Raw genomic sequence first — 14,973 nt, 5'->3', positions numbered from 1 at the left:
ACCCTGCGAGCAGCGCTCGGTGCCGCCCCATCCCTGCCATCCCCCCCGCCTCGCCTGGGTCCCCTGGGAGGGGACGATGGAGGATGCTGGGGACAGAGGACGCGAGAAAGACCCACGGATGCTTTTCCCAATCACGTGTGGCTCAGGAAAACACCCCCCCAGCCTCCATACCACGCCATCCCCAGCTTGGCCAGGGGCATTTGGGGCTGCTCGCCCCCTCCTGGCCAAGCCCCAGGGCCTGTGGTGGCTCTGGGGTCCCCCCCGCCTATCGAGGGGTTCACACGCAGCAGCAGCACAGGGGCATCCAGCCCTTCCATGTGTCCCCTCGGAGCCGCCCCACGTGCGGAGCCTCCCGGGCGACTCGAGCTCTGTCCCCAGATGAACGGGATCTGCCGTGGGAGCAGATTTCGCCCTGCGGAGTCGGGAAAAGGCGTTTTCCGAAGGAACGGCCGCACAAACCGCTGCCCGTCTCCCACCCCCTGCCCCACAGGCGAGGTGCTGGGGGGAGCCAGACCCATTGAGACCCTCTAAGAGCTTCAGCCAAGCACACAAGCCCCCATGGCGGGGCTCGGGGATAAACGGGCAACCCGATGTACCCAGCCCCCCAAAAACCACCTCCTTCTCTTGCAAAAACGTGAGGCAGCAAAGCTGGACGTGGTGGGGTTGGGGTCCGCAGCCCCCAGCCCCGGCAAAGAACTTCAAACCCTGGGGCTGATCCTGCACCACCCAGTTGCATTTGGGCTGTTTAATCCCCTCGTGTTGCCTCTGCTCCAAAACGGCCCCATGGGGAGACCCCTGGCCCCACGGGACCCCCCGGCAGGACGGGGGCTTGGCCGGGGTGTGCGATGGCTCAGCCTCGGCTCAGGCGTCTCAGCTGCCAAAGGGGCTGAGCTGCTGCCAAATTTTGGTTGCGCTGGCTGAGAGGAGGCTGCAAAAACATTCTGCTCTACCGGTTTCGTGAAAAATCGGCGGGGTGGGTGAAGGGCAGAGCCCTAGATCGCTGCAGGGGGAGCTCAGCTGCAGCATCACCCCGTGGAGCACCCGTGGGTGCCCCAAGGAGCAGAACCAGAAGGTGAATTGTCCCATAAAGAGGGACACCCAGTGAAGCCCAAGCCCCAGCCCCAGGGGACACTGCCCAAGCGAGCACACATCTCCTGCCATAGAATCACAGAAGGGTTTGGGTTGGAAGGGACCTTCAAAGTTCATCCGGTGCCCCCCCTGCCACGAGCAGGGACATCTGCCCCAGCTCAGGTTGCTCAGAGCCCCGTCCAGCCTGGCCTGGGATGTCTCCAGGGATGGTTCAGCCACCACCTCTCTGGCCAACCTGGGCCAGGCTCTCACCACCCTCAGGGCCAACAATTCATCCTCATGTCCGGCCTGAATCTCCCTCCTTTAGTTTGGGAACCGCTCCCCTCTGCCAGCAGAGCCACAGCCAGACACCGGTATACAGTAAATAGGAGAAATTTTTATTCTGTTACAAAAGTAAAAGGCATAAATAGATGGTGAATCCTACTGGGCTCTATACTGGGCAGGTGCGGCTGCGCAGCTCCCAGCCCGGGCACTGGGAGCACCGGTACCAGAGCAGCCGCCTGGGCTGCAGCCTCCTGGTCAAGGTCCCATGGGGCTGAAACCCCTTCCCCTAAAACTAGAGCTAAGAGGAAAGAGGAGAGGAGCAGCTGGCCGCGGTGGGGTTCCAAGGTAAATTCTGACCATGCACTAACTCCCACCCAGGGAGGAGAGTCCGACACATGGAAACGCTCGGAGAGAGGCTGCTGGGGTCAGGGGCGTTAACACCACCGGCTCAGCTGTAAACGCGCTGGCTTGGAAATCCCACTGGAACGCTGATCGCCGCCCTCAGCGTCTCCGGGAGCGGGGACACCCTGGCTGGGGTCAGGCTGGCGGGTACGGGGAGTCCGTCCAGCGGCGGGAGCCAGCAGGAGCTGCGGTTATTGCAGGTGGGTGGGACGGCTGGTATGGCTTCGAGCTCGGAACCCATGGGACGGCCGTCCCGGCTCCCACAGCGGGGGCGGAAAAGCTTTTCCTTGTGCACGGCCGCTTCGGCCCCTCTCCGGCAGCGGGAGGGAGGTGCAGCCGCGCAGCCCTGGCGAGCGGAGGCACTCGTGGTGGTCATGGCTGTGGTCACGGCTGTGGTCACGGCTGTGGCCCCGGCTGGTCCCCGCGGTGTCCCGGCTTCCCGCAGCGCGTCCGCGAGAGGCAGAGGGCTGCAGCCTGCCAGGGCGCTTCGTACTGGAGGGAGGGAGATACGGCGAGGGAGAGGAGAGGGGAGGAAGAGAAAGAGAGGGTTAGTGCCAGAAATATGAGTGAGGAGCAGCACGGAGCACCCGGGAACAGAGCAGGATGGAGGAGGGCGCTGGCACCTTCATCGCTGCTGCCGAGGCGGGAGCATGCAGAGCTCGTGGGGTGACGCCGGGAGGGAAAGGGGCAGCTCTATGCCCACAAGTGGAGCAGGACTTGGCCACAACATGCTTTGGAAGGAACTTACCATGGTCACTGGCATGTCAGAGGAAGCTGGTGTTACAGAGAGGAAAACAGGCAGAGGGAGACGGAGGGAACCCTGAACCACAGAGGCGGATCAGAGCTGGGTTTAGAAATCTGTTCCAGGCTCCCGCTCCTCTGTTCGGGCCATGGCTTGCCCCAAACACTAAAGGCAGCTTCCTCCAAGCCCATCAGAGCAGCACCACCATACACAAACCACCACCACAGTGCCATCCGCAGGCCCTGGGCTCCACAAACCCCCAGTGCCAATGTTTTCCAAGCGGGACCATGCACACGCACACACAGACCGGGCAGCTCTGGCCTGCACCAAGCCCCAAGGGATGGGGTCACCATCCCTTTCTTCTCGCCACGGCTGCGGGCAACCCCTCTGCCACGCACCGAGGTGTCAGAACCCCTCGCGCCGCTGGGATGCGGGTGGGATGGATGTGGCGCACGATGTCTGCACAGCTGGAGAGCGATGGGCTCCGTGGGCTCATGCACTGGAGATGAGATGGGTCGCTCGAATGGATGATGAAGGAGGAGAAAGCGCTTCCTTACCAGCTAACCCTCAGAAAGCAGGGCTAACGTCCGCGGAGGGGACAGATCCCGTCAGGCTGTGCAGGAAATGGCAAAGTCCTGGCAGGCGTCCTCCTGGGGAAGACACCAGAGATTACGCACCTCGACATCTGCCGGGATGGCTGGGTCAGGAACAGAGACGGCAGATCGCGGCTCAGCCCTGCACCGCGTGGCTGGGGAAAGGATGCTGAGGGGACGGATTCTGCAGGAAAGGGATGAGATCCTGCCCAGCCTGGAGCCATGGGACAGAAAAATCCCTTCGCTCCAGCAAGTCACGGCAACAGCAACTGCTGCTGAGCATCCCTCGTAGCCTATAAAGAGCTGGCGCCTGACAGACGTTGGAACACCGAGACACCTGCCCTCTTCTGTCTGAAAGGCATCAAATAATAATCCAAGCAATTAACTCTTTAAAAATATAATTTTATTATGTTGAGTAACAAAACTGGTTTAAATAAAAACAGGAAGGAGTTTGGCCCCTGTGACACCCCCCGCACTGTTCCTCTCTCCCCAGCACCAGACTCTGTCCCCTCGGGGCTCCTGGACAGCCGGGACAAGCCCCGCTGGGGACACCCCTGCGGGAGAAGGGGGACGGAAGGGCAGGGTGGCCTCTCCAGATGCTAAAGCCCATGAGAGGGCATGAGGCTGCAGGGCTGGCAGGGTCCGGCAGAAATTCAGCAGCCTCCGCTGCTGTGTTCTCATCTGGGCTCTTCCCGGAGGGGAAAAAAAAAAAAAAAAATCAAGCTGGTGGCCACAGCAAACAAGCAGCGAGATCTCTGGAGCTGCATGTGGGCTGGTACAGTCACCCGCAGTGACCAAAGCACAACGCTGGGGCGTTTGGTGGGGACAGACAGCCCCCCGTACGTGTGCGGCCTCTGCCCGAGGTCAAAATATGTGTCTGACCCACGGAAACCTAGACCAGGCAGCTTGACACAAACCGCCGCAAGCCTCTGCCCTGGTGCTAACATGCACAACGCTACCGGCACCGAGTATAAAATGTTCTACATCGGAAAAAAAAAAAATTTCTACAAATTGTGCAAAAATATCCAGCAGCTTTTAATAATGCGATTCAAGTATTGCTGATAAGGGCTGTGACTCGTCTCCGCGCTGCAGTGTCGGTATGGCAGAGCTCTCCTGGCCCTGCAGGCACCGAGCGATGCTCAGGGACACGCTGGGGACAGCCCTGCGCTCGGCTGCCGGCCAAAAACCCAAACCAAGAGCACAACGGGAGGGTATCAGCAACCAGCACCCACTCACCACCTCCTCCGTAAAACTCCACCCGGGAAGGGTGCGAGCCGCAGGATTTCACCCGCTTTTCTGGTGCCCTTCGGTGTCCTACAGCCAGGACGGAACCCGGCTTTGCTGGCAAGCTGAGCTGCCCAAATCTTACAGCTGCATCCGTGCCAAGCAGCATCTCGTGACGAGTGCTGCAGAACACTGCGTGTTTCTTCTTCCCCGTTAACAGGAGGGTCACCCTAACTCATGTCCTTGCTGCAAAATGTTCTCTTACTGACCGGCAGGGCCAAAACACCAAGAGTTCTTTAGCACCCCCTCAGTGACCAGCCAAAAAACCAGGAGCTGGGACACCTATGTCTGCTGGGAGCCAGCTGAACAGCCCCGACTTCCAAAGGCACAGCAGCTTCTGGAGAAGAAAAGCTGCTCCGGCAGCAGCCGAGGTGAGAGCCCGGCCGGGAGGAGACAGAACGGAGCCCCCGCGTTGGCACAGAGGAGCGGGAGGTGTTCGCAGAGATACCGGGGATACCAGGGAACAACTTACACCTCCACCAGCCCCGAAGACGAGGGGCGACAGCCCAGCTCAGAGAAGGAACCATTTGCCGGTCTCCATCTCGTTATTCCAGGCAGGAATCACAGCGACCCCCTGGAGCAGATGCTCTGGGGGCTCCCCAGACCTATTTTCTTCCCAGGTGCAGCAGGAATCCCCCCCCCGCCCCGTTTTCTGCTCGCGTCTGAGGGTCTTGCATGCTGTCGGGCTCTGTCAGTCCAAATTCCAGACAGGCCACATCACAGTGAAACAAATAACCAAAAAATAATAAATAAATTAATTATAAAAAAATAGGAAGGAAAAAAAAAAAAAAGGCAATGCACGGCTTGACCGAGTCTTTGGCAGCTCTGCATCACAGGGCTGTCCCGCCTGAGGCTGGGGAGGTGCTCGGAGGGGACGGTACCGGCTGGAACGAGGTGCAGGCGCGGCAGGCACGGGGCTAGGGAATGCCGCCTACCATGCTGGTGTCGGGTTTGGCTCCGAAGGAAGGGATTTCGCTCTTCGGACTGGACGGGGTCCCGACGTCTGGCTGGATAAATCCTCTCCTGTCTATCAAACTGGAAAAGAGAAAGAGAAGGGCGCACGGGGAGCGGGGTTAAGGAGATGAAGACCCCACGGGAGCTCACAAGGCACGGGGAGGGCTGTCCCCGCGGGAACCGCGGAGCGAAGCATCGCGGGGGTGCCGGATAACACACAACAGCTCCCGGCCCAGCAGACAAACCGCAGACTTATCACACCAGCCACCAAAGAGCCTTCAGGCAGTTCAGGCTTTGGGTCACCACAAACCCGAAGTGGGAACTGGCAAAAGGGCTTTACAACAGGAAAACAGCGTGAATGAGGAAAGAATTGGAGTAAAACGCTCTTCTCTTGCCGCGACCTCCCAGCACAGAGCCCGGCTCCCTGAATTGGCAGATTTACCATCTCTGAGTGGCAGTGCTGGCACTTCAGCGCCTCTGAATCCAACAAAAAGCTTGGGGGTGCTTCAGGGCCAGATGTGAAACACACCCGACTGCAGCTGCACAGCCTCAGACGCCCTCCCTGCTGACGCTCCACTCAAATCCAAATGGGACCCAGTGAATAAACTCGTCTCAAGGATCCCCGCACGGCCTGGGACAGGCTGAGGGCTCCAAGGCGGTGGGAAGGTTCCTAATTCCTGCAGCACGGGGCAAGGGGACACCGGCCCCACTCTGCCCAATTGCACCCTCTGGTGACACAGCAGCGATAAATAATCCCGTGCTGCAGGTAAGAGCATTCAGGAGGGGTGTCACTGAGCATTTAATCACGAGGGGAGACCTTCTGATCTCCGAACTGCCTGAAAGGAGCTTGGAGCCAGGGGGGTCGGGCTCTGCTCCCCAGGAACAAGCGCCAGGACCAGAGGAAACGGCCTCAAGTTGCGCCAGGGGAGGTTGAGGTTGGATTTAGGAACAATTTCTTCTGTTGCTGAGCCCTTTGGTGCCATCAGTCTCCCCTCATTGAATCGCAGGGTGTGTCTTATCTTATATCCTTGAAACAATCAAAAGTGACCCGAACTGGTCGAGCTCAAACACAGAAGCAGCAACAGTTCTATCTCTTAGACATTTCTCCAGGTGCTCTCTGCAGAGACTGGGAAACTGTTTCCCCACCATCGTGGGAGCTGATGTGTTTGTGCTGACACGGTCTCCCCCAAATTGTGGTAAATCTGCCCTTTCCAAGGCCCCTCTCACAGAGCAGGATGCGATTCCCAATGCCGTGGAGGTCAGAGGCTCTCACCTGGGATGGAAGGGTCCGCACAGCACCGCGCAGCAGTTTGTGAGGACGCTTTTATGGCTGTAGGGATTGGCAAACTCTGAGCCCCTCTTATTTGACCAGGACCCTTTGATCTGGAAGGGAAAGGATACACGCAGGTTAAGATAGGAAAGACATGACAGCGGCTAATTACACGATAAAGGACTCGGTTCAAACCCTTGCTCAGGAGGTGTAACGTTTTGTCTTACTGCAAATGTCCTCCCTCTCTTTGCTTTGACAAGCAGGACACTGCAGAAAGGCAGCCAGAGGAGACAGCAATATAGAATCACAGAACAGTTTGGGTTGAAGGAGCTTCCCAGCTCCCCCCGTGCCCCCCCTGCCACGAGCAGGGACATCTGCACCAGCTCAGGTTGCTCAGAGCCCCATCCAGCCTGGCCTGGGATGTCTCCAGGGATGGTTCAGCCACCACCTCTCTGGCCAACCTGGGCCAGGCTCTCACCACCCTCAGGGGCAACAATTTCTTCCTCGTGTCCAGCCTGAATCTCCCTCCTTTAGCTTAAAACCATTCCCCTGCTGCTCCCGCCTCTGCCAAGGTCCAACCTTGCGGCTGGAAAGCCCCAAAGCTGCGTCCCCCACATGCTGCACAGCAGCTTGTCCGCGTTCCCATCTTTATCGCCAGCCTCCTCGTTCTCTAGGAGGCTGAAAGCTCAGAGCTCTGGCTCATGGTCCCTCCTGGGCTCCTCGGACTGAACAAACAGCGAGGGGATTCCCAAACCGCGCTGCGACCGGAGGAAACGGCCTCATCCGTCCCCACCCCGAGCAGCTGCCGCCGGGACTCTGGTTTCGAAACCCCGCTCGCACCAAGCGCAGGCGCACGGATGGGCAGATGCTATAACTGCTCTCAGGCCCCTGGCTGCAGCGAACCACTTACTGCCCCGTTTCCTCCTTTTGTTTTTATTTTAACTTCCCCTCCGCAGTTGCAGCACAAGGTTGGCAATGTGGGCAACGCGGCCGGAGAGGCCACGGGCCACACGCTTGGTGCTCTCAGAACCTCCGTGCGCTTCGCTGACACGGCCCTGTGCATCCCTGCCAACACCTCTGAGCGTAACAGAGAGGTGGAGAGGGAAAGGCAGGGGAAAAAAGGCAAAAAAAAAAAAAAAAAAAAAAAAAAAGGGGATGCGAACCTGCCTTGTGCAGTGCTGGAAGCTTCCAGCCAGGATTACAGGCACTTCTAGCCAAAGGGTGAATTTTGATTCTGAGGATCAGACAGATCCTGCTTTTCCGTACGATCCGCCCCGCTCAGGGCACTCGTTTGGCCCTTGCAGGCTGCACACACCCCAGACTTTAAGGTAAAGCTCATCAGGACACGTCTGTACATTATTTGCCTATTAGACATGAGGAACTGATAGAGACAAAGGGACTTGCCCGGGGTCTCAGAGGAAACCTGTGGTTACGTGGGGTGCTGAATTAAGATCAGCCATGTCCCAGGCTGACACCCAAATCAATCTCTAGGGCCAGCCCTCCTTTTTTTTTAATCTCGGAGCTCCTAATTTTAAAAGCAAAGCCACATACGGACTGGAAAAAACACACACGTGACCTTTCTAACATCGCAGCCTGTGACGCTCACAGCCTGACACGGCCGAGCAAGACGTGTCGCGTGGTGCTGCTGCTTCCCGCCCTCAGCCACCCAAAACTACAGCCTAAGTGCCTTGGAAATGCTTTGCAGTGGAACATCGCAGGCAACGCAGGCAGCATGACCGAGATACCACAGCCAAGGATCCCCCAAACCCCCCATTTCTACCTTGGAAGGACCAGGACCAGCCCTGCAGAAGGACAAGCATCCAGGTACTTACATCTTCATTTGTTGTCAGGTTGGAGGCGACTAAGTAAGTGTGAAAACCTGAGAGGCCCAAAATAGACCAGACTGAGAAAAAACAGATCACCAGCTCCAGCACAGTGAAACCAAAAGTCAAGGAAGTCGCCAAGAACAAAGTCGTCCTGCAAGGAGAGGCGGAGGACTTTTGAGAGGTCTGTGCTGTGGCCACACACACTGGGCCGTGAATCATGGGTTGGGTCGAAGGGACCTTCAAAACTCATCTAGTCCAACCCAGCAAACTCCCCATTCCCTGCGCCGTTCCGCAGACACCCACCGAGGCACAGCCTGTAAACCGGGAAACGGGTTTGTCACCCACTCTTAGTCCCTGGTGCCGAACTAAAAGTCCTCCCCGTTTGCTGATGTTAGCAGCCTGCGCTGAAGAGGCGCCTGCCCACCCCAACCGGGTAGCTCAGGGACTACATTAAATTGTGGAAAGCACACAGGGCGACCCTGCGAAGGGCTCGTTGCACTTCTCAGTTACACGGTTAGTGCTGCTGCACCGGCGCTCGACATTCCGAGCAGCTGCCGGCACCACAAGGATATCTCGCAGGTGTCGTCTTCAGAGTGGTGAGGAATCCATCTCTCTGAGAGCCTGCAAAGCAAAACAGGACACGGAACGACGTCCCATCAGGCAGCCGTGCACCTCCGGCCACCCCCCGTGGGCTATATGGATCTGCCTGAGAAACGTCTGCAGCCTGTAGCTTTACAGAAACGTCTGTGCAGAGACACAGCTCCAGGAGATTTGGGGCTGATGGGCAAAAGTCACCTTCCCCACCAGGTTAAGAGCAGATGCACCCACCAGCTCGTCCGCTCTGGGGGGGGACAACCCGGCCACCAGCTCTCCAGGTCTCTCTGCAGTGAGGTGCAGGGTGGATTTGTGGTTCCCTGCAGCCCAAAACCTCCTTTTTTTTCAGGCAACCTGCCCCAAAAAGCCCGGTGTAAACCACCCAGACCCTTCCCGGGCTCTGTCCCACAGGAACGGTGACCTAGCGCTGCCGCGACTTACGCAGAGTGAGGTGGGTGACGACGCAGGCGAAGATGAAGGCGGTGAGGAAGGAGAGGGAGAGGATGAAGGCGTAGAAGTAGCGGTAGTTGCGCTTCCCCACGCAGTTGCCCACCCAGGGGCAGTGGTGATCGAACCTCTCTGGAACAAAAGGGACACGGTGAGGGTTCCCGACACCTCGTGCCACGTCACAGAGCGAAATGAGCCTCCCAAAACCAGGGGCTACAAACGGAGCTTCCACCCACCACCCTGAGACCAGAACCTCTCTGCAGCAGCATGTTCACAAGAAGCTGCCCTGCCGCCTGCTCACATGCCCTTTTTTTATCTTCAAAGGCTAAACCTGGCATAAATACCAGCCTTGTGACTGGTGACATTGACCATTATTAAAACTGAGAAAGGGGCAAGCGCAGCAGTTTTTCCGGTAGCCAGCAGCGCTGGGTGTGCACGCAGCATCGCTGCTCCCTCTCTGCCCGTCAGCTCCCGTCACCTTCTTCGGGGCAGAAAATAGTTTTCAAAGTTACACAGATACGCCTCTAAAACCACAGAAACTGCCTGGGAACCCAGGGCAGGTACAACAGATCTAGAAGCGCTCCCGACCGCCTTCTAATGAAAGGGCTGCGTTTCGGACTAACAGGACTGCGGTAACTGTCCCACAGGACACCAGAGCAAACGAAACCCGTCGCACGTCTGCACCCCAGACAGCTCCTCTCCAAACACGGCCCCAACCGCTTTCCAGACTTGTTCCAGCGTAAGGAGGAGTCACGGCCACCCCCGGCTATCCCCAAATGCAGAGCTCCCAAGCTTAGAATCACAGTTTGGGTTGAAGGGACCTTAAACTCCCCCAGTGCCCCCCCTGCCACGAGCAGGGACATCTGCACCAGCTCAGGTTGCTCAGAGCCCCGTCCAGCCTGGCCTGGGATGGGACACACACACACGAGGCAGCAGCACCGCTCCCCTTTCCGGACTTACCGACGCAGTTGTCGCAGACGCTGCAGTGAGAGGTGCGCGGAGGGCGGAACATTTTGCAGGTGTAGCAGTACTTGAGCTTCACCACGTACTTGTTGATGACCACCTCCATGGTGCGGGCCGGCGGGCGGTAGGTGGAGGTGCCCATGCTGTCTGCAAGGGCAGGGAGGGACCGTCGGACCGGAGCAGGTGAACCCCAAACCCTCGTATCACAGAATCACAGAACAGTTCGGGTTGAAGCGCCGCTGCCAGAACACAACTCAGCCACCCGCAGCCGGAGCCGCCGGGCTCGAGGGACGGATTTCCATCACAGTGGGGAGGACAGCGAGCGGGTCTCAACTGCTCCGGGCAGATTCCATTGAAATTTGACGTGTGCGTGAGTAGCACAAGAGGATTCCTCCTCTCCAAGCTCAAAATTGAGGATTTTTAGGGACACTGGAGCTGCATCCCTGTGTTCTAACACTTGATTTTTCACTGGGGATGGCAGCTGGAGAGTGTTTTCTCTGCTCAGTAAAAGCGTGAGCTGGAAAAACTCCGTATCACACTGGCAATTTTGGTGGTTATTCCTTTTAGTCGCTCTTAGAAAAGCACCTTTCTAACTCTGAGGAAGTCTCAGAAAATAGAGATGTAACAGTGAGCGTGCTAAGAGGATAATAAGCGGATTATATTAACAGTAACAGCTGGCACATCAGGCAGCATCTGCAGCCAGATTACTGCTCTAGGCATTTATAAATAGAAACACGGATAACCGCTCTGAGGAGATTTTAAAACCATTTTTTTTAGTCAGATGTAGAATAACTGCCTTGCAACTGTCTTCAGTGGGACGGATTCAAGCTGTCTCACATCAGCTCTGCCAAATCATTTGTTACTACGGCTCGCATCTACAAGGTCCACACGTGCCGGCTGCACACACCGTCCTGGCCACCACCGAAACAGCGTGACATGGCACTTTGTGATGGGGACAGACATTAGCATGTTGTTAGAAACCAGTACAGTAAAGAATCATGGAATAGTTTGGGTTGGACCTTCCCAGCTCCCCCAGTGCCCCCCCTGCCACGAGCAGGGACATCTGCACCAGCTCAGGTTGCTCAGAGCCCCGTCCAGCCTGGCCTGGGATGTCTCCAGGGATGGTTCAGCCACCACCTCTCTGGCCAACCTGGGCCAGGCTCTCACCACCCTCAGGGCCAACAATTCCTTCCTCATGTCCGGCCTGAATCTCCCCTCCTTTAGTTTAAAACCATCACCCCTTGTCCCGTCACAACAGCCCGTCCCCATCTTTCTTATCGGCCCCTTTCAAGTCTGGAAATGCCACAATCAGGTCTCCCTCGTGATCTGATACTCCGGCCTTTTCTCCAGAGACTGAGGCCAAAATATGTGGCACAGACACACACACCCCGGCCAAACCCAGGAGAGGGAACAGAAATCTCACCGATCCGCTTTTCCAGGTCTGCGGCCTCGCTGGGGGTGGCTCTGGGCAGGATTCCTGGGTCTCTGAAGCTGGTCTGGAGCAGGCAGCTGATGACGAAGAAGAAGAGGATGGCGGCGATGATGGGGATGGCCAAGGTGAGGTGACGGGCAAGGAAGGGGCAGCTGTTGAAAGAGAAAAAATGGCGTTGTTACCAGCCACGGCTGCAGAACTGGCCACCAGCTGGGACACTACGAGCCGTGAATTATCACGGGGGGTGGGCTGAAGCGCTGCTGCTCTGCAGAGACCTCCGGAACAGCAAGATCCAGCCCAAAAGACACCAGAGCAGCACGGGGAAGGCAGGGTCTTCAGCACAAAGTCGGCAGCAGCAGCTCCTGCACACAATCTACCCTTCCAAAGTCCCAGAATCGCGTTTCAAAAACCCGTCAGCTGCCCCAAAGCCCCACCGCCTTGTATGACAGCAGCGCCGCGAACGCGCGGATCACACGCAGGGATCCAAACCGGCGTGACCGCGATCCCGTTTGGTCCAACACGTGAAGCCAAGGGGGAACTTGGCTTCGATTCAGCTTTGCTGTCCCTGGGTGACTCCAGTGCCCTGCGCGGGGCGGCTGGGGACACCTCTCAGCACTGTCACCGCTGCCACAAGCCACCAGGCACCTCAGCAGACGCTGCTGCTCCCGGGCTCGCTCTACACTCTACTACAACCTGGGGCTGTTTCTCCACAGGCGGGGACCAGCACAACCGCACCCGGGCAGCTCCGTGACAGGTGACAACGGCCCAGGAACACAGCTCTGCCGGACACCCCTCCCGGCCCTCGCTCCGCAGAGGGATTTGCTATTATAAGCCCCGATAAGTCCCGGGAGTCGAGCGCAGACAGACGAGCAGCCTGAGCCGTGATGTCTGCGCCGCAGTTTGAGAGGATTAAACAACTTTTGTTTCAACCCCCAAGCTCAGCTGTCCGGGACAAAGCAGCCACCGAGCAACAAAACCCCTTCAGCCCGACGCTGCTGCCCGGCCCCTCGGTCGCCTCCTTGACAGCGGGACAGAAAAGCCTCTGAAATGAGAGATGCGAGTTTATTGCTGCCCCTTTCCTGGGAGAATCTCTGGATCCCACTTGCCCCTGTCAGGCAATGAGAAATCACATTAAAAAAATGTGAGCGGTAGTCACAGGCGAGATGTATTTGCTGTACATCCAGCAAACTGTAACCCGTGCAACAGAAGCACATGGCTAAAATAACAACTCGGAAAGCCCCGGGGCATGTTCAACGAAGAAAGAGTGATGATGCAAGGAGGGAGGGGAGAACAGATGTCCTCTGCTTGGCCCCGTACAAAGCCCTTACTGTGCTGGTGCTGCCCACTAGCCCCAATCCAGCAGGAAAGCTGGCAGAGAGGCACAGATGACACTAAGAAAGGAGTTTTTGCGCCGGGATGCCGCCGTCCCTGCCTCCCGCAGCTGCCCGCCCCCTTCAGCTCCTTCTCAGAACCCCTAATCCCATCAAATACCTTCATCTCCCTGCAGGCGCGGGCAGCTCTACTGGGAGGCTGGCAGAGATAACGCCGGGATGCGAAGGCGGCCGTGACCCCCCCGCGTTGCAGGGAAAACAAGCTCGCTGCCTCCTGAGAAACACAGCGGCAGGAGAGCAGAACCCTCCGAGGTGTCAGTACCAAGGGAGCTCCTTCCCCAGCTCCTCCGGGCAGTGCGGGACATAACGGGGTGCTCCGGGCTCCCTTGGGGTGCGGGAGCTTCCCAGGACCAGCTTTCCAAAAGGAAAGGGGGCTGGGATGGACGCAGCTCCCTCTTCTCGCTCCAGCGCAGACCCTCGAGGTGGGACCCCAAAGGATTTCACCATTTATCAGGCACCTTTAACAGAATCGCTATTCCTGCTGCTGCTACGGACCAAATCCATCAGTCTCGGGGGGGGTCCTGGCTGCAATTCTGGACCAGTTCTTGGTAGCAAGAGGGGAGGCCGGGGGGTATTTAGAGACCAGGAGGAGAACCTGGGAGGATGTTAAACCCCTCCTGGGGCCAGATTGAGCAAACAAGGTGCAGGTTTGCCCCTGCCCACCCCTCCTGCAGACCAAGGGGAAGCAGCGACCATCCACAGTGTGGCTCTGGGGCTGGAATGCCTCAGGGGGCAGTGGGGAGAAGGACGGGACTTTGGGGCTCCCATGGGTGAGAGTGGTGCCCCCCAGCCCACCACGAGGGTGTGGGTGGGATGGAGCTCAGCCACGGCCCCCCCAAAACGGGGGAGCTTAAAGGGGGAGACCCGAGCTGCTCAGAGACCCCCGTGGGGAAGGACCCGAGGGACAGACCCCACCCGGGAAGGGGCCTGACCCCGGGCGGGGGGGGACACCAAAGGGACCCCCGGCAGAGCGGGGGGGGACACACCCCAGAGCCCCGCAGCCCCCGGCCCGGCAGCGCGGACTCACTCGAAGGCGAAGAAGAGGCCGCTGGTGAGCAGGATGAGGCCGAGGGTGAGCGCGAACACTCCGCTGTGCCGCGCCAGCATCAGCCGCCCGCCGCAGTAGAAGCGGTTACGGCCCGGGAACACCTCCCACTTCCGCCGGGGCCGCCGGGCCGCACCGGGCCGCTCCGGGCCGGCGGCTGCGGGAGGCGGGGAGGTGACTGCAGCCGGTGTGCCCGGTGCCGCTACCCCGGGCGGGATCTGCCGGTACTCGCACTCCTTCATGGCGCCGCAGCGCCCGGCCCGGCCCGGCCCCGCCGCTCGCCCGGCGGACGTGTCGGCCCCGCCCCGCCCCATCGGCCACGCCCCCTCCGACCACGCCCCGCCCCTATCGGCCACGCCCCCTACCGTCCACGCCCCCGGTCCGCCCCGCCCCTATAGGCCCCGCCCCCTCCCGACCACGCCCCTCGGTCCGCCCCCGCCCCTACAGACCACGCCCCCTCCCGTCTACGCCCCTCGGTCCGCCACGCCCCTCCCGGCACCGCCCCCTGGCGGCCGCGCCGGGCAGCGCCCCCCGCCCAACGGGGCGGCCCCGTCCCGGTCCCGGGGATGGGCCGGTAAACCGGAGCTGTCGTGTGCCGGGACACCAACCGCCGCGGTCCGCTCGGTGTCCACAGCGTCATCCCGAGCCGGGGCAACGACTGACGGAGAGAAGGAACC

General features: G+C 59.1%; 1 protein-coding gene across 3 annotated transcripts; it reads right to left on the bottom strand.

The window, feature by feature from the left end:
• Positions 1-1,698: 1,698 nt before the first annotated feature.
• Positions 1,699-14,970, bottom strand: ZDHHC18 (zinc finger DHHC-type palmitoyltransferase 18). Of its 3 annotated transcripts, none has more exons than XM_065650664.1 (10): positions 14,905-14,970; positions 11,852-12,012; positions 10,426-10,575; positions 9,460-9,597; positions 8,997-9,045; positions 8,431-8,533; positions 6,602-6,711; positions 5,310-5,409; positions 3,055-3,147; positions 1,699-2,247 (listed from the first exon to the last, which is right to left on the bottom strand). In XM_065650664.1, the coding sequence occupies exons 1-9, from the start codon at positions 14,934-14,936 to the stop codon at positions 3,106-3,108; spliced, it is 885 nt and encodes a 294-aa protein (XP_065506736.1). In that variant the 5' UTR covers positions 14,937-14,970; the 3' UTR covers positions 1,699-2,247; positions 3,055-3,105. The 3 variants fall into 3 exon arrangements, with proteins under 3 accessions (XP_065506736.1, XP_065506733.1, XP_065506735.1); XM_065650661.1 differs by lacking the exon at positions 14,905-14,970 and adding an exon at positions 14,279-14,538; XM_065650663.1 differs by lacking the exons at positions 1,699-2,247; positions 3,055-3,147; positions 14,905-14,970 and adding an exon at positions 14,279-14,538 and having other exon boundaries at positions 5,158-5,409.
• Between the last annotated feature and the right edge of the window lie 3 nt (positions 14,971-14,973).

The sequence above is a fragment of the Caloenas nicobarica genome, chromosome 23 (genome assembly GCF_036013445.1).
Source record: "Caloenas nicobarica isolate bCalNic1 chromosome 23, bCalNic1.hap1, whole genome shotgun sequence".
NCBI lineage: Eukaryota > Metazoa > Chordata > Aves > Columbiformes > Columbidae > Caloenas > Caloenas nicobarica.
The sequence above is the reverse complement of the archived record's forward strand: the minus strand, read 5'-3'. Positions and strand labels throughout refer to the sequence as shown.